Below are 20,047 nucleotides of genomic sequence, written 5' to 3'. Positions count from 1 at the left end.
TTTACTTACGATAAACGAAAAAGGTATTTAAAAGATCAAGTGTTGTGGTGGTGAATTGGAAGCCAATGCCAAATATGCCACCTCACCTATTAACCTACCACCAAACCACAACACTTCCCCGACACGAAACTTGTTGCCCCTTGCTCGCTCAAAAATGCTCAAAGAGGTGGATCCACCCCATTTCAACAATTTTTTTTTCTAACAATTAGTTAAACCACATCAGCCTTGTTAAAGGGTTCATTAATTAATGCCCACTATCTATAGCATTACATTTTTATATGTAAGATATGAATATACTATTAATTTTTCTGGCATATGTAACGCAATTAATAAAGAACAAGATGTTGTATGGGATCAAGCAACGAAGAAAACAAAGAGTATGAAACCTTGGTCAATGATGCTTATTATATCTAAATCACATTGGCCTAATCAAACCATAAATGCACTTTTATTGTTTATAATTTGGCGTCAGAGTTTGCTGCGGCGACGCTTGCTCCCTCCACCCATCAACCCATATCATATCATCCCACACTCACATTTTATTATATATATGAAATCTTGAATTTTATAAGAACTTTGAACTATTTGAATCCTACTTTGAAGTATTCGACACCAGAAATCACTTTGAAGAAATCCTCCACAATTTCCCAAACACCTCGGTGGGAAAATACATGACCTTTTTTTAAGTGTATTACTCATTTTAGCCAACTTGTAAGCATTGTGTCGTTGGAACCACTCATTCTATTGTTGAAGATGTTGTAAATATTGTTAAACCAAGATATTTCCTATTCATGTCCCTCCACTTGGAGTTTGGTGAATGGTGATGTTGATATGGTTCACTTTAAAGCCTCTCATGAAAGTTTGTTGTGCACGGGCCAAAAAAGACAGTCTAATTGTGCATTACGTAAAATATGTTGAAAAATATAAACAATATAAGGAATATAAACAGTATAAAATTTTTAAAATACCTTACTTTGCACCCTTCTATATGTTGACCCATGCTATGGCCAAATCATTTCCCTCTATGTCAACGTCCAACTTTACTAGTGTTATTGTTGGACGTTTCTACGACCTCTATATCGGCCCATTTTTTCATTTTTTTTGGGTCCAGCTGGGTTCCCAATACGACCTCTTGTGAATATTTTTCGGGTTCTTGTGTAGGTTGTGATTGTGGGAATTGTTGCGGTTGTTGGAATTGTTGTGATACTTGGTGTCGTTCTGATTGTTGTTAATTAGCATTGGAATTCTTGGTACGCATTCAGGTTTTGGGTGAAACCGGGAAAGCTAAGGGGTGGGAGGAAAAACTGAAGGATAAAAAATGTGGGGTATAACACCCAAGGAAAAGGATTGTTTTGGATTGTTCGGGTCCTTCGATGAATAAAATAGGGATTATAATTTGTGTGAGCGTTGTGATAGAGTAAATTTGTGTGTTAATGCTATTATGGTGTAGTCACCTAAGACATGACCTAACATGTGGGAGTACAATAAAAGGTAATAAATATATTCTTAGCTTATATTAATAGTCGTAATATATAGTCATGTACGTACCAAACTTATTATGTTGAATTTCAGTTTGTCTGCTCATTGTAATGGGGCGATATTTATTTTGATATAAGATCATGTCTAATAAAAATTTCTGAAATATATATATCACAATAATAATAAGATTAAGATACTCAGATGTATTTGTTTTAATTAAACTAGGTTAACAAATAAATTCTTAAGAAATAGAACTTAGATATCTATTAGAAAGTGGTTTGAAATTAATAAGTTATGATATTACGTGTATCATATTTTTTATGTGATTGTTTTATGGTAAAATCATATATAAACTGATAATATTAACAAAAGCTTGGTTGTAATTTATACTCTTGCATGAACCTCCGAGTCCAACAATTGTACTTCATAATCATGTGATACACAATCTCATATCTTAGTTCATCCATGTTTACAGATGATAATGTGTGTAGCGTAGACGTAGTGTATGTGTAGTAGTAATCTGTTTCATGCTTAATCTGTGTTGTAATATTAATATGATTTGCACAAATTCTATGGACTACGTAGGTGAAATACAATCATATATGGTTATCGTGCAAAAATGAACTAGAGATCCGCAACCCTTGATTCCAAACAAACGGTAACAAAATTGAAAATCCATTAAATTCTGTCTTTCTCCTGATTAATCGTCTGCAATCACGCTACTGTCAAGTAGATTTCTAAATGATAATCAAGCCTAACTTCAATCACACCAAACATCACCATAATATATTTGAATCCACATGCATCATAATTTCTTGTTCTTTGACGATTACTTCTTGTAAACAATCAATCCTAATTTATAAAATTTTCAAAAAGTATACACAAAACACATCCATAAGAGCACCCACAGCGGAAGGTTTGTGGGTGCTCGATTGTCCATCCTAGGAGGCAGCTTACAAACCAGCATACAACAAACTCATGCGTTGAGGTGCCCAAGTCCATGGTCGCAATCCTTGGCTGCAAACTTGAGGACGGACCGGGAAGTGGGGGCCACCCTCTCTCTCTCTCACACACATATTATACACGAACGTGCGCGCGTGCACACACACATAATATATATATATATATATATATATATATATATATATATATATATATATATATATATATATATTGTGTTAATATATTTTTATTGGGGTTTGTAGAGATTTGATGTTGTAAAAAAAGTTAAGGTTTTTAAAAAAAATTTAGAACCTAATGTGACGTTGGGTACTGTAGAGGTCTATCGTTACGGATGCTCTAATGTAACTTAAACTAAACTACTAGTTTAATGGATCGCAAAACTTTTATAGTGTAGTTGGCATTAAAAAAAGAAATAAGTGAATTAACAAAGTAAGTAAAATATTGTTTGGGAAAATATGAAGGACCTATTGAAAGTCAATAGTTAGATGCATCCTTTGTGTGTCTAAATACCTCCCTTGAGACGAGGGAATTGACTTTCGTGTAGCATTCTAGAGAGAGAAAGTGAGAGGTTCCTTAAGCATGGCAACAGAAGAAGAGAATAACAATACAGAAATGGAGATTGATTTGACTCTAAAGCTTGATGCTCAAGATCAACAACCTGCTAAAGAATCATCAAACTCAGATCATCATGATCATGTTGATGATGATGCTCATGAAGTACATGAATCAAAAAATGATGTACAAACTACCACCAACCTAACTGAAGCACCAGAAAGACAAGAGCTTGATAATATTCATCATAAAGAAAAGGTACAACCTTTCTGAAGAAACACTAATTGACCCCGGCAGATTACGGATAATCTAGGGGTTAAATAGATGTTTCCCACGAGGGTTAGGTCCGGCAAAGATGGTTGTTCTTCTGATGACCTGCAAAACAGACACCGTGAGCTCGTCACGGAGAAGGGGGGATACCTCCTTGTGACCACCCTCCGGCGTGAGAATCAGACTAGATTGCTCTTGAATATAAGTGTATATTAAGAGAAATAGCTAGAGAGAAGATGATGATACCATTCCAAGGTGTTGGAGTATTTATAGCCGAAGGTAGGTTTCCAAGCAGGTACAGCCAGCTGTATAATATTCTTTTTCTACCAACTGTGGGCTACGCACGTGCCATGCTGGTAGTTGGTGGGTAGACAGCGGCTGATAGTGACATGGCCGGCTGTGTACTATTCCTTTTCCGCCGGCTGTGTACTATTCATTTTCCACCAACTGCAGGCTATGTACGTGCCACGACAAGGGTTGGTGAGTAGGCAGCGGCTGATAGTGACATTTTGTACTAGAGCGTGCTCCTCGTACTGTTGTCGGTGAGCTGTCACCCTGTGATTGGTTCATGGGATGCTTTGGTCAGATCTTGTCTATTTTGTCCATACCTTGGCAGGTATAGTACAAAAGATCTTCCAGAAGCGTACGGACTGGCTCATTTGGGCGGGAGAATTCCCGGCTTTGGGCGGGAGTATTCCCGGCTTGCTCATTCCCTCTTCAGGTGACATTACTGAATTATTTGAGTTAGTGCCTTGTGCGTGTAGCCTTGCTGTGCGGGTAGCCTTCCCTGATGGCTAGTATCCGTAGCTGCGGGAACAGGCGGAGTACGTCACCATTGGGAGGCTTTTCCTGCGGGAACAGCTTGCGTACTGCGCGTAAGGACGTCCCTGCGGATCCAGTTGGTCTTTGCGCAGACGTCCCTCTAAGGTGAGTCTTGCGAGTCCAACTGCGCAGACGTCCCTCTTCGAGGTGAGTCTTGCGGGTCCAACTACGCAGACGTCCCTGTTTAAGGTGAGTCTTGCGGGTCCAACCGCGCAGACGTCCCTGTTCAAGGTGAGTCTTGCGGGTCCAACTGGACTCTGCTGGGACCTACCTCTTCAAGTCCCCCCAGTCCAATGTTCTTCTCATGAATTGTTAATAAGTGAGGTGAACTTTTGGACTTAAGCAAGGGGTTTTGAAAAGGGTTTAGTTTTAAGGTTTTCCATGGGGATTCTTCCCGCGGAAGTCCTAATGTCACTTGCAGAAATTCCCGACTTTTCTGCTTGATCTTTGGGTATGATGCGGGTAGGTCTGTAACCTACTCGCAAGTCAGGAGCGTTGAGTTCCACTTGTGTAGATTCTCCATGAGGTTTTGGTAGTTTTAAACATAGTGATCAATTATGTTAAACAACCAATTCCATCTTGGAGCTTCAAACAATCTAGTTCTCAACGTTCCCGCTATGCGGGGATGTTATTTCCGTTTCCGCAAGCATGGCCCAGAAGATCCTTCTTGGTTTCAATTCCCTGCGAGAATATCCTTCTTGGTTTCAATTCTCGAAGGGAATTGAAACCAAAAAGGATCTTGGAATCAGCCGGCCATGTCACTATCAGCCGCTGCCTACCCACCAACCACCAGCACGACACGTGCGTAGCCCACAGTTGGTAGAAAAGGAATATAATACAGCCGGCTGTACCTTCTTGGACACCGACCTTCGGCTATAAATACTCCAACACCTTGGAACGGTATCATCATCTTCTCTCTAGCTATTTCTCTTAATATACACATATTCAAGAGCAATCTAGTCTGATTCTCACGCCGGAGGGTGGTCACAAGGAGGTACCCCCTTCTCAGTAACGAGCTCACGGTGTCTGTTTTGCAGGTCACCAGAAGAATAACCATCTTGCCGGACCTAACCCTCGTGGGAAACATCTATTTAACCCCCAGATTATCCGTAATCTGCCGGGGTCGATTAGTGTTTCTTCACTTTCAAAACCCTGGATATAATACATGCTAACCTTACTAATAATTCGTATATTTACGGCGGCACCTGAATGGTATCCAAAGGTAAACATCTTGGATGTCATCACTGTTCAAAAAATAATAATATTAATATAACTTGTATTTTTTTTATGCAAGTTATCTATGTTGAAGATGGAGATGAATAGGATGAAAGAGGAGAACAAGGTGCTGAGACAAATAGTAGAGAAAAACATGAAAGACTTCCATGATCTACAAATGAAATTTTCGATTATTCGACAACCACCGAATTCAGTCAAGGTATGCTAATGTTTTATTAGTAATCAGCATGTAAAGACATGTTTTCTGAAGATAATTTATGGTCTTTAAAGTTTAAACCTTATGTACAGGATTTAAAAGTCTTTCTGCCTCTTAACGGGCGCTACGAAAATCAGGAAACCAAGAAAACTAGCCCAAAATTGCCACTTCAAGAAAGCGAAAATGAAAACGAGGATTTAGGTTTGTCGCTAAGGATTCAAAGTAACACTGCAACATCCCAACGTGCAAATGATCATCATGAAGGGAGTCATAAGGATTTACCAGAGAGCATAACAAGGGTTATGCCCATGCAAAAAAGCACTCTTAATAATCCAGGCGATTTTGGTGGTGACGATAAAGCTACTAACAATGCGAATAACTTGATCGCATCGTTTCCTAACAGAAAAGCTAGGGTTACAGTAAGAGCAAGATGTGAAGCTGCCACAGTAAGTTTTAATCATATTTCTGCTGAAATTTATTAGCTTCATAATATGGTGTTTTATTTAACTTAATTTGTATTCATTGCCAAAAACTAATCTTCGTGTTAAATTGCACGAGAAAAACATTAGTTTTCAAGATGAAAGATTTTATAGAAAACTATTTCAATTATAATGGTGTTATCTTTCACTTGCATCTTATTGGTTTCACCAAATTGCTTAATCTGCCAAACTGTAGTACGTGACACATTTATAAGAAAACAGTTGTTTTTCTTGATTACGAATTTACAACCCGAGTGTCATATTTTTCTAGATGAATGATGGATGTCAATGGAGAAAATACGGGCAAAAGATCGCTAAGGGAAATCCTTGCCCTCGAGCATACTATCGTTGTACAGTCTCTCCTGGTTGTCCGGTTAGAAAACAGGTTGGTCCCGACATAGCTTTATTTGTTTTTTTTTCCTTACAATTAGCAAAATAAATCCATTTCAAATGTTGTAAATTCATGGTTTTTTTTCTTACATGTATAATTATGTAGGTGCAAAGATGTTTAGAGGACATGTCGATACTAATCACGACGTATGAGGGTAATCACAACCATCCACTACCCGTAGGCGCCACTGCAATGGCATCAACAACATCAGCAACAGCAGGATCCTTCATGCTACTAGATTCAAACAATTCTTTTCCATCTGAACCTGGAGCCATGAACCAGACGCCTTTCGCTAATTACCACATGTCTTCGGGCATCATGAACCCTCATTCTTCTCAATATTCATCAACACATGCTAGAACAACGAACCTAAATGACCCTTCAAAAGGCATTATCTTTGATCTTACCAATAATCCAATGAATCTCCATCATATCCCAATTTCAAACCCTCCTTGGATGCCTAACAAGTTCCCTAATGGAAGCTATATTTCTAGATCAAATCAAGGTGGAGAGAATGTCAACAATAATAGTAACAGTAACAGTAAGTCAATTATGGCGGAGAACATGAGTGCCATTGCTTCGCATCCTAGTTTAATTAGGGTTGCTGTTGCGGCTGCGATCTCTTCTATTATTAATAAAGAGAGCCAAATACCTAGTAACATTCATGCAGATGGTTCCACGGATCGAGAGAGTGATGGTGGTAGCTCCGGTGGCAAAACATGGGTTCTTGAATCGCTCTCCAGAAAAGGTTAGCTTCATTTTAAAATAATACGACGAGTTACAAGTATCGATCAAGCTAGATCGAGTACTCATAAGCATTACTTTGTTTACAGTAACTATTTACATAATTGCTATATTTACAAATGCATTATACAGTTGTAATCTTTTAAATATATTGGTTCTTAAATGTACAAGCACCTAGTATTAGATTTGTACTTTTATAACTTTGTAAGTTAAAGACTACGAATCTTCAACCGCAAACGTCTTATATACTTTTTTTAACGCAAAATTTCGTTTAATTCTTGTTATCTGTGGCTCCTGAAGCCAAAACCTTCTCCTCTATGTGTGCGTGTTATAAATCATAATTTTCACATTATATGATTATTTTTACGTGTTATTTAAAGAGCTTCAGCAGGAAATTAATGAAGCTTCATTTATTTATTCTTTTAAACTGTGTTTCATTTGTTTTGTTTATTAAGGACGGGGTGGTTCCATGCATGTGAGCTCTTCAATGCTGTTAATCAGTCAAGAACTAAATAATAGATTACTTTAATTCATGGTCATTAATGAAGTACATGGAATGCATTAATATTGTACCCACTCGACATTACAGAAATTAAGTTTTTGTTTTGTAAATATTAGAATGAAAACAAACAAACAAAAACATATATGAGTTTCATTACCAAGCATGAAATTGTTTCAAGAGAAAACATACAAACTTAAATTCGTTTAATTTTATAATAATGGTTCATATTTTTCAACTTTCTACTTTTTATATACAAAAAACTAGGTTAAATACCCATGTATACACGGGTTAGGTAAACTATATTAACAAACGATCAAAACAATGTGAAATACTTATACTAATTTGACATTAGATAAATGAATATGAATATGTATTATAACATTGAATACAATAAAATTTTCATAAAATAAAAAAGAAAAAGAAAATTAGATAGTAAATTTTCATTAATCTCTAAAAAATTCTTCATATACAACATTTGTAGTTACCCTCTTTATAGAATATTAGAAGATTGACTCAATCTCTAATTTTAATCTAAAAAGTGCAACATAAATCTCTAAAAACTTTCCTTCTATATAATGCTTAAAATTTATTTAATTAACTTTTCTTACTAATAACACACGATTGTTACTAAAAACATAAATCATTTGGTACTAATATTAATTTGATATATGGATTTATATTTTTAAGAAGAATAGTATTAAAAAAAGATTGATACAACTCATACAAATACTTAAATAAACAATACACAAAGTTTAAATAAATATATTATATTATAAAGCAATATAATCAATATTTGTGTTTTAACATTCAAAAAAAATATATAAGGAAAACACCAGATACTAAGAGGTTAAAACAATGTTAGTCCATAAAAACTGAAAAGGTATTTTAAAACATAAAAAATATTATCTTAAATATAAAAAGCAGCTTTATTTTTTCAAAGCAACAAAACCTCCCTAACAACATGAAACCATTATAGGTTTAGGATAGCAACGACCGTTAGATATTTTGGACATATTTACATGTATTTTTCCTGGAATGTATTTATCTAGATTTGATTCATATGAGCATGTAACACCACATGGCCAACAATGAAAAAAATGATTGTTTGTTAACATTAAAAAAACATTTCTTTTTGTTAAAATTAAATATTATGAGGAAAAACATGTTAGAATTTTGATGCTTTGATGTGTTAGATAGATAAGTTATGAAAAATTTTAAATAATTTATTTTAATAAAATAATTTAGAATTAAAGATGAAAAGATAGAGGGACACTTAGCAAACTATTATATAAATAAAAGGATATTTGATTGAACCATATTTTTGTTTATTATAATTAGTAGATTAGTAGATACTAGACACAAAATTAATCATACCACGTGATTAAACTTCCAAATATGTTTTAACTTCAAATCCACTCGGAGACTGTTACGTGTTTCCCTATATAGTGTGTATTTTAGATGATTAGTTTGTTTCTTTGCGGCACCGGTTGGACGTCACCTTCATAGTTTTGAAAATTGATTTCACTTTGCCCTCCAAAATCGTATCATGTAAAATCGAAGAAGTGTAGATTACATTCCTTATCATTTCTTTTAACCAAATTCGAGCCATATAGCGATGATAGCCCACTTTTGTTTTTACAGAACCGTGAATGCCCATTCATGATGGTGGCATACTCTAGATGAATGCTGCCATTTTGCTGATAATATTTGTACTTGATCAATAGCATTTATATCATTGTTGGATTGGTACCAAGGAATGCATGGTAGATCCAAATATCTTCATATGTTGCCACGACTACAAGCATTATGGCCAGGCAATGAGACAGTTCGACCACTCCTACCGTATACACTTAATACTATCAAAAACTAAATAATAATAATTGTAACAAAAATTAAATAATAGCTTCAAAAAATTGTGTATAGTATCGTGATTGTTTTCTCAACATTTTCAAACACTCATTGCATTAGTGTTGAAATTGACAAATAGCAAATCAACATACACTTAAGAAAAATAGTAAAACCTGCTAAACTCAAAACGTTCGACCTCTTTTGTAAAACTAGATATGCACTCGTTGTAATTAAAGTGGCAACTATTCGTACGAATAGTGTCTACTCATGCAAAAAAAGACGCTTAAAACTTTATATATGGGGTTGTCACAAAATAGTCTCATACAAGATGCTCAATAACGGCCACACGATCCCAATCAACTCCAACGTCGTCTTGTACATGCACATGAGCTTTCAACATGATGGTTAATATATCATATTGTGACTAGAGAAGGATCTATCAATAGCTTGTCTTTCTTGGATTCTTCGGATGAATCCGAAGATGATAAATCTATTTTTTTAATATTATTTTAGAAGATATAGAGTTATCAATAGCTTGTCTTCCTTGGATTCCTCGGATGAATCCGAAGATGATAAATCTATTTTTTTAATATTATTTTAGAAGATATAGAGTTGTAGAGGTGTGAACAAAATAAATTGGCTTGATTGGTATTTATAGTTTTACATTCAATTTACTAAATAGTTTTTAATTAAATGCAAATAGTTGTTTGGCTCATTTTCCAAAGCATCCGACGGTTAAAAATGCCCAATCGCCCGTGACCCAACACACACTTGCCTTTCAACGTCCTTTGGCGCCCTAGTGTAGCGGTGTTTGGACCCGATGAGTCCACGTGGAATGGGCTAGTATGACCAATTGTTTAAACCATAACACATTATCTTAAAGAATTAAGATGTCTTATTGTGTTTTAGTTATTGTTATTTTTTTTAGGTTTGTGCTTTAGTCACATGTTATTCACCATATAATTATATTTGAAGTCTGGGTCGTCTCTAAGAGCATGATAGTTGTCGTGTGCATTGCACGAACTTTAACAATGGGCTTCGAAATATATTAAAAGAAATTAAAAACTCATATAATATATGAAATAGATTCAAAGAAATTAAAAACTTTTGGGCCTCAAACCTCGATGGGCCTTACACGATTGCCTAGCCCACACATGCTGCTAAGACGACCCTATTTGGAGTTTGAATTTACAATCATTGTCGTTCACATGTAATATTAGGGAGTTTGAATATTTTTTTCCTACAATTTTGGTAGTGCTTGGTATGCAATAATGATAGGAGGAATGAAATGGTTCATGGCGTGAGAATAAAAAAAGCGATGTCTGGTTGCTTAATAGAATGGAATCATCCATTACACATGGAATCTCATTCCATCAAAATCATTCATTTCCACCCTCCTTTTTTTTCATTTCATTTCTCCTTCACCCTCATTTCTCAACAATACCACCACCTAACAACACAACCACCACTACCATTGCGACCACCAACACCTGGCCGCCACCACCGCCGCCACCATCATTGCCGTAACCACCACAAACACTGTCACCGCCGCCGCCTGACCATCACCGCCACCACCACTGTCGCTGCCTGATCACCACCACCGTCGCCACCACCCTACCATCGCCATCACTACCAATGCTACCACCACTTGACCACCGTTACCCCTAGCACCACTATCGCCACTGCCACCACCATTTTCGTTGCCAGAGCTAACAACACCACCGTCGTCATTGCAGTTTTATTTATTTATTTTTTTGATAAAAAAATGAGATAGAAGTGTTTTTATTATTTTCTATCTCATTCATACAATTTTTTTGGAATATCATAAAGTAATAATTTATTTAATTCTCATAGGTTAACCAAACAAGACAAAGAAATAATAATAATTTTTTTCATTACTTGCCTATTTCATTCATTCTTCATTAAATATTCTCTTCATTTCATTACCTTCAACCAAACATACATGTAATTTATTTGAAACAACTTGTTTTTTTAGTTATATATGTCCCGCTGATGAGAGACTTGGTCACTCAGGATCCACTAATGCGATCGATGTTGCTCAGAATTTGTTAATATGCCACACACTGCAAAATCGCATACCCGTATACTAAATTAGTATAATAATTCACACATCCTACTTTTTAGCTAGATTACAATATACGTTTGCTATGGTTTCTCGTGTAAATGAACGTTACGATGTATAATGATAATTATGCGATTGTTAGAAGAGATTTGTACTATGTTCCAAGAACCCTAAAAGAAACCTATGATGATGAAGTTGTACAATGCCTATGTGGCATTGAATCAAAGTTATTGGCTCTCATGAAACATAGTAGCTCGTTATTTCCTAGGATTTTATTGAAGTGATAGCATCTGATCTTGAATTAATCAACATGCGCCATGAATCATTCATCAACCCAATGAATCCATTTTATAAAATAATTCTATTTAAATAATTCAATGTAAACAAATTCAAATATCTCTTGCAGCGCAACTTGTTGTCTTTTTGTCTATTACTTTATTGTAATCGTCTTGAGTTTTATTAATTTGAATTTACTAGATTATTAATCATTGTTTATGTGCAGGGGTGTAGCTTATTAAGAGATAGCATGGGCCATGAGAGTTGAGATTCCCTGACCCCCTTTGCTCTGTAGTTTAAATTTTTTTCACAAAAGTTTTTGTATGTACTATAAATTTATCTTTTCTATCCTTTTATATCTGATTTATTACCGAGGTGAATATCTTCACCAATGGATTGGCAACGGGTTCTTCATAGGTGCATGGAAATCCTTTAGGGTATGTTTGGTTGGTGACAATGAAATGGAGAATGGAAGAACGAATGAAATGAATAAGGGAATGAATTGACTTATTATCGTTGCTTTGTCATGTTTGATTAACCTATAGGAATAAAATGAATTATTATTTTATGTTGTTTGGTAGCAAAAAAGATAAATAAAAGAAGTGTATAAAGAAATATTCATATTTCAAAATTAAAAAAAATACAAAAATAAATTGCAATGGCGATGGTGGTGCCTGCAACGATGATGGTGGCAATGACGGTGGAAGCGGCAACGACGATGGTGGTCATGCAGCTACAGTGATGGTGACGTTGGTGGTATGGCGGTGACGGTGGTGGCGGCGGCGGCGACGATGGTGGTGTTGGGGGTTATCAGATGGTGTTATTTAGAGATTAAGGTGGATGATGAATGAAATGAAAAAAAAGGATTTGGGGGGGGGGGGGTGTGGATTTGATGGAATGAGATTCCTTGTTTAATCGTTGATTTCATCCATTAACCAACCAAGCACATCTTTTTTCATTTTCTCACAATGACTTATTTCATTCTCTCTTTAATCCCGCCTACCAAAAGTTACCATAATTTTGATGTAAATTGTATGTTTTGTATTCAGTGAATTCTTATCGAACAACTAGATGCTGCAATTGAGACTAAGAAAAAGTATGTATACAAATACTTCACTGATTGCACATATATATTTTTTAGTGCAACATTGACAATTGCTCATCAATAGTTTCTATATTCCCTCAAAGTTAAATATTATGTTTCTATACACCTTTAATCTTAAATATTATGTTTTAATAATATAATCCGGCCTCAAAGTTAATTTCTTAAAGTACGATTAATCTATCCAACCCCAAGGGGTTCTTGGCACATACAAAATTTATATTACCACGTTTCAAAAGTAAATAGTATTACAACAATAATAGTAATATGATGTTAATTTAAAATCGCAAACACACATAATGGTCTTATGTTCGAAACTTGACTCAATGAGAGTTTTTTTTTACAGTGTTGAGTTTCTTCCTTGATGGTGTTTCTAGGTGAGCCAGGTCTGCGACGTCAGAATCAATTTGAACGGTTGAAATCACTTCTCAGAAAAAACTCGCTCAAATATTGTGACCATTACTAAAAAATAACGTGACATCATGACAATGCAATTGGCCCTTTGCAACCACGAGTAACTTCCCCGTTACCAAGGACTCAAGGAGTTACAAAATATATATATATATATATAATTAACCAAAAATAGTATGTGAATCTTGAATCTTGAAATTTTGAATCAATCAATATAACTTTATTAATCCTATTTAGACGTTAAACACACATAAAGATAGGTCAACTCCATTGCATTGTTTACTGACTAAAAAATTTTATTCTACAGAATTATATTAAACTTATGTATATATATTTTAAAGTGGTAGCGGCACAACTTGTTGCATGCTTGTCTGCTTGTCTTCTCTTTCAATGTAATCACTACGTTTCAATTTAAAAATAAAAGCTCAAATAATTAATTGACAATTTAATAAGTTGCGCCGCAACCCTCTTTTGGATAACAAAACAAATCCTACTAAATTAGAAACAAAGTTTTTGGTCTTAAAAGTCGAAAATTACTATGCACAACCCGTTGAACCCTGTTGGATAACAAAACCGTGTTATAATAGTGCAAATATGCAATTCCTTATAGTTTCATTAATTTTAGATTGTACAACGTTTGGAGTTGTACGTTCAGGCACATTACCAACTTTCGTTACCTCTGTTGGTGCTAAGTGCAATTAGTAGGTGTTCGGTGAATACATCCAATGTCAAACTTAATTCGACTTTGAACTCTGAGCATTTAACTAACATCTTTCGAAAACCATTAGAAGATTTAGACCAATTATTAACAAGAGCCTTGCTGATTGCCAACTTAACTAAATCATTTGAGGTTTCCCTTTAATTAGGATGTTGAGAAAGTGAATCATCATTCTCTTCTATATCGTAAACTCAGTATGAACAAATCTTGGTGGCTCACTTGTTGATCCATTGTTGAAGTTCTCCATCTTTTAGTTATGAAGATAATTTCTTGAGGAAAATTCTCAAAATAGTCATTTCTAGAGAAAGAAAGCCCAAAATAGCTATTTTTTCTTGAGAATTATTTAGAATTTGAAATTTTAAGACGTATTGGGAAAAGATAATAAATATGAGTGAGCAGACCAAATCTTTAAAGAATGTTAGAGAGCAGACAAAATTTGGGAAAATATTCAAGGTAAAATCCAAATTATTTTGAAATGTTTGAGCAAAAGTTCAAATTTTTCCTAAACTTTTTTTTTTCTCAAAAAGGCGTCTCCTAATACTGTTTTTTTATGTTTCCTACATTTTCCGTCCATATTTTCAAATTTTAAGAAAAAGAGATTTTTAAATCTCGTCTTGAGAGACGAGATTCTACCACCACCACCCACCGTTCGCCTTCCACCACCACCACTACCGCCACCATCAGGTACATTGTAAGCATAATTAACCTTGACATCATACATCAGCAAAGTCGAAATTACAAAATAAGTATATCATATTAAATAAAAAACAAATTTTTGAAAGAAAAGAAACAGAATATTGAATGCAGGCAAACAACATAATTCAGCTAACTTTATGCAATATGCATCCATGTAACATGCTTAGGAAAAGTTGAAGTCAAAGCACGTACATAATCAAATACCATACTTTAGATGGCAAAAAAAAAATTTATGAAAAACAATCACATAAGGTGTAATCTGTTACGCCTTATACACGTAGATAATAACATACACTCTTTTTGTATAATGATTATTGAATAACATGTACGCACTTATAAATTATATTAATCGATCTATCGTAAAATAAATTTGTGGACAAATATGTAAATGTGGTGGGGGTTGTAGATACTCCCGTTAGCCGTCAATAATCCCCTGCTCATGTTCGGTGGCATGCTGTTAGAAACAAAATTACCAACAGCCATTTCTGACAGACCAATCACCGAAGGATTCTATCGATACTTCGATAGCCACCTTCACTGACAAAAAGGAAACCACCCACCAAATTATAAAATTAGGTAAATCCGAGTACGATAAACACACGTGAAGATAAACTCAATGGGGTTTAAGCGGATGAAGTGGTAAGAATTGTGGAAGGAGTTGAAACAAATATCTCCCAAATTTACAAATCTTTAAGCAAATGGTACAAGTAATAAAGCCTAAGAAAGTTGCTAAATGTGTATATATATAAATACATACGTGCTCATGTCTTAAAATACGCTTACAAAACCATGACCTCCGATGTAATCACAACCAGAACCCACACTACTACCCAAACTCCTCCACGTCATCCTCCGCCGCCGCCTCCCTAAAAGGCTGCTGCTGCTGCCTCTTCCTCGTACTCTCCTTCCTCGTACTCCTCACCCTCGCCGTCATCCTCGTCATCTTCCTCGCCGTCAAACCCAAAAAACGCGACTTCACTCTCCAACAAGTCGGCATCCAGTACATCAACCTCGTACCCACGTCTCCAACCTTCTCCGCCGCCTCTTTGTCCTTAGTCATACGCATGATATTCACTGCACGAAACGACAACAAAGTTGGAATCAAGTACGAGGAATCCACGTTTGATATTATGTACCGTGGGATTCCGTTGGGACGAGGTGTGGTTCCCGGGTTTTACCAGGCGACGCATAGTGTGAGGCTGGTGCAGACCACGGTGACGGTGGATCGGGTTAATCTGATGCAGGCGGATGCTGGTGAGTTGTTGAGGGGTGCTTCGGTTAATGATCGGGTTGAGCTGAGGATATTGGGTGATGTACGGACTAAGATTCGGATCTTTGGGTTAACTTCACCAGCTGTGCAGGTTAGTGTTTCTTTTTTAAGTTGGTTGCTTTTTGTTGTTAGTGCCCATTAATTATAGGCCTGTTGCTAACGTACGCCGTTTTTATGATGATACAAGTTGTAGTTCAATGGTTTATAAAGTGGCTGAATAAAGTTAAATTAATAAAAATAATATAAGTTCCATGAATTATTTGTAGAGTGGTAAGAAAGAGATTTGATGTTTTATGTGACCTAGGTTTGATTCACGCCCACAACATTTAGTTTAAAAGGCACCAGGGTGATGATGAGAGACTAGGCGATCAGGTGGCTTTTACTAGTTTGATCATTTAATTGAACGAGTTTTATCTCACCGCACTGTCATGCCTTCGGGCAAGTGTTCACGGGCTTTGGCCTTGGGTGAGGGTTTTTCCCGGATCGAAAGACGAGTGTATCCAATGCGGTGAATTTAACAGTAGCCTATTTGGATGATTCGTTGGCCGTTCAAAAAAATAAATGAAATAATATAAGAAATTTGTTTTTAGCTTATTTTTATGATAAAAATAGCTAGATAATATGTGTTATATTACGTTATTTATAAATATTTATAATTAAAATATAATAATAAATAAATTGAGTTCGAGTGTTAAAAAATATCCATGAGCAGAGATTGAGCTGCTTTTAATAGTAGTGCTAAGCTCATGCCTAGTTAAAGTCGGGTTTGACTCGGTTCATTTACACCCAAAGTTGTATTTGGGTTACTCATTCTTATTGTGGTAGCGAAGGCCCTGTGGCAGGGGCGAGGCGTCGTCACAACCACAAGACTGTAAAGTTGTCTACCCAATCATTGGAGTAGGTGCCCGGGTTCGTTAATTTCTTTCCAATCAATCATATACTTTCTTTAGGTTAATTATTTTTATCCACACTTTCTTTAGGTTAATTATTTTTATCCACATGTTGTATATAATTGGTTAAGGACTCATACAATAACAAGATACGTAAGACTTTAGTTATTTTAATTTGTGTATCATGCTACATTCCAGTCAAAACAGGCTAAAAGCATGGTAATGTAGTGTCCAAAATTTAGGAAACTATTTTATAATTTGGTTTTAGATATCTTATTTATTTAACGACAATTTGGATCACTGACGAGTCATTGACCCATCCGATCATGTTAATTCTTTGAGTACTGATCCTTGGGGTTGCTAGGCTGGCACATACTCAAAAGAAAGCTCGTAGATCAGTCCAGACTCGGAGACCACCCTTAGAAGGAAACCCATCATATGTGAGAAAACTCTCTAGTCCAACCTAAAACTCCTATGCTGTCATTTGTGTCGAAATGAGCTAACGAATAGTAAATAAAGTTATGTTTGTAGAAAGAAATTAAACTTACTCAGGTGTTTCTACCGAATTTTAGTCTTTTGGAAACGACTTTAGTCTTAAATATTAAATAATTGTCTTTCTACATAACCAATACAAACATCTTTCATTAATAAATTCCAATCAAATATGCTTGCCTCATTTCATTTTTTAATAAGGACGAATGTACACTTAGTTAAGAAATATTTAATGAGAGATAATTCAAATTAGTTTCTTTGGAATATTATTTAAATATGAAGATTTTGAGTGTTTATAACTGAATTTGTAGCCAAAACTTTGTTCTCAAGTTGCACGTTAAGACCGTTAGCCGAAGAGCATGACCGTTAAGCAAACATACAATGTTGCAAGTTTCTGCTTCTGTCTAGCTTAGAATGAAAATAAGATGTTATGTCCAAATTAACATTGTATTATATATGAATATCTTAATTTCACTTCAATTTTTTAATTAATCACTATTGAATAAATGTAAGAATATCTTACTAATAAGTTATTCGATGTTAATATTCAATTTATGCATATATGTTGACTATTTAAAACATAATGTAAAGTTTAGACGTTTATTTTATTGTATTCGTAAGGGAATAACCTAAAACATGTATGTGATGTTTGCAGGTATCCATAGATTGTGCTATAGCGATAAGCCCAAAGAAGCAATCCCTCAATTACAGGCAATGTGGATTTGATGGTTTGCAACTATGACACGATCTGGATCAAGTCAGATTGGATAACAGTTTGAAAATGTGACCCGGTAAAAATGGGTAGATCTGACTGTTGATATAAATAATTTTTCTATTTCTTGATATACTACGAAATATATTATTTTTCCAACTTTTTCCTTGTTAACAAAATATAGAAAATGTAGAAGAAAAAACAAAATGTAGAAAAATATTGAAGTACATCATATTAAAATTATGTTTATTTATTTTAAACTTTATTATATATTTATAATCCCTTTTCAGGTTATACAAAGAATTTTAATTTTATTTTAACTATTAGAAATCGTTATCTTCTAGAGGATATGCTAAGAAACTAATGAAATGTTTGGAGACTTCAAATGATCAAATTTCTTTTTATGTCCCTACTCCCTAGTAATTATATGATTAATACTATACCTAATATTACCCGGTTTAAATCTTTTAATGACAATAATAAATAAAATATTCATGTATGTAACATAATTTGATTTCACAAGATTAGATTAAAATGAATTAGATTAATTTGACGAAACAGTTAATTTGTAAAAGCTGGACAAGGTACTTAAAATAGATAGTGGTTTGTAGATTTAAGCCATAGGCTGAAATCTAGGTTTGGATGGACCCACCGGAGCGAAGATAAAACAGTTGGTTGAAGCAAGGTGCTGAACTCAATTGGATTAAGCAACTCAGAAGCACTAATGATTTTGTGATAACTCATCACGAGTTCTCGACTTCTTCAATATTATTAAAAACAATAATCAAACATAATACAATAATTCTACACCTCTATCTATACCAACTTTAACTTATTTTCTACCCCAAGTCTCGAACTTAAATTCCTAGCAATACTCAAAAAAGTGAAAAACATAATACAATAAACTTTATATTTTATATTTAACTATAACAATTATAACAATTATCTTCTAATGATAAATTAACTATTTAATTCAAATTCTAAATTTATCTTCTTTATCTTCATATTTTTTATTCGATTCACCCCATATACTTCTCGGGTTTTCATATTTAAAACTTATATATATATATATATGTGTGTGTGTAATCAACAACAGTCCTTCATTCTCCCCTTAATCTTGATTTGTGCCTCAAAAATCCTAGATTGCAAGTAACACTCGTCTTTCGTCCACAGAGCCATTCGTTATCCTCGACTTCTTAAACCTGACAAGACAAAACTCTACTAGCTTTTCATGCTCTCTCGTCAACTTTGCTTCTTCCTTCTTCTCGAGCTTATTAGTTCCAATCATCATCATCATGATCACAATCACGATTTTCATCTTTCCTTCGTCTTTTATTACTCCCATCAAAGGAACCACTCAGGTCTTTTTTCAAAAATCTTGTCACATCTCACATAGGTTATGATTAGAAATTGAGTCGAATGATCTCACCAGTGTCCGACTCGCTGTTCTTCAAGTATAAACTTTTTCTTCCAACTAAGTCGAATAATCACCACAGCGATACACTATTCTTTGACTATGAACTTTCTATACACATTCGATCACTTCCTTGATCAAATTAGACAGCTCCACACTCCGACTTTAACTGCAGCGCTTCTCTGTTGTATCCAGTCTTTCACTAAGTCGTCTCACAAAGAATACCACTTGATTATGGTTTGCCTCTTCTCCTAATAGTTGGTAGAAACTATTTGTGGTAGTGAGTTTTTATCGGTAGAAACTCCACAAAAAATATCAACTGATGTGTGACCAATCTTGTCAGATTTGATTACACCTTGATCGAATTACAAAATTCACAACTCGTGTGATTACCGCTCAAAGTAATTATGTCTTCGACTTCAACAATATTATATCCTTCATGTAGGACCAAGGTCCAATCTATAATTGAGGTATGGACTCGGGATCCAAAACCAAGATCTA

At 34.9% G+C, this 20,047-nt stretch overlaps 2 protein-coding genes across 2 annotated transcripts; both read left to right on the top strand.

Annotated features, from left to right (window-relative positions):
* The first annotated feature begins 3,021 nt into the window (after positions 1-3,021).
* LOC143625012 (putative WRKY transcription factor 9) lies at positions 3,022-7,141 on the top strand. Its single transcript, XM_077095509.1, has 5 exons — positions 3,022-3,252; positions 5,381-5,521; positions 5,611-5,964; positions 6,269-6,382; positions 6,494-7,141. The coding sequence occupies exons 1-5, from the start codon at positions 3,022-3,024 to the stop codon at positions 7,139-7,141; spliced, it is 1,488 nt and encodes a 495-aa protein (XP_076951624.1).
* Positions 7,142-15,574: 8,433 nt separating this feature from the next.
* Positions 15,575-18,174, top strand: LOC143624930 (NDR1/HIN1-like protein 26; the record flags this gene model as incomplete). Its single annotated transcript, XM_077095441.1, has 2 exons — positions 15,575-16,129; positions 18,076-18,174. Coding segments are annotated over 2 exons (642 nt in total), but the record flags the coding sequence as incomplete, so codon positions are not given.
* Positions 18,175-20,047: the final 1,873 nt, after the last annotated feature.

This window comes from Bidens hawaiensis, unplaced genomic scaffold (assembly GCF_021521415.1).
Source record: "Bidens hawaiensis isolate Kalapana, Puna unplaced genomic scaffold, B.hawaiensis_p1.1 tig00000055_1, whole genome shotgun sequence".
In the NCBI taxonomy this organism is placed as follows: Eukaryota; Viridiplantae; Streptophyta; class Magnoliopsida; order Asterales; family Asteraceae; genus Bidens; species Bidens hawaiensis.
Note: the sequence above shows the minus strand (reverse complement) of the source record. Positions and strands in the feature narration are given on the sequence as shown.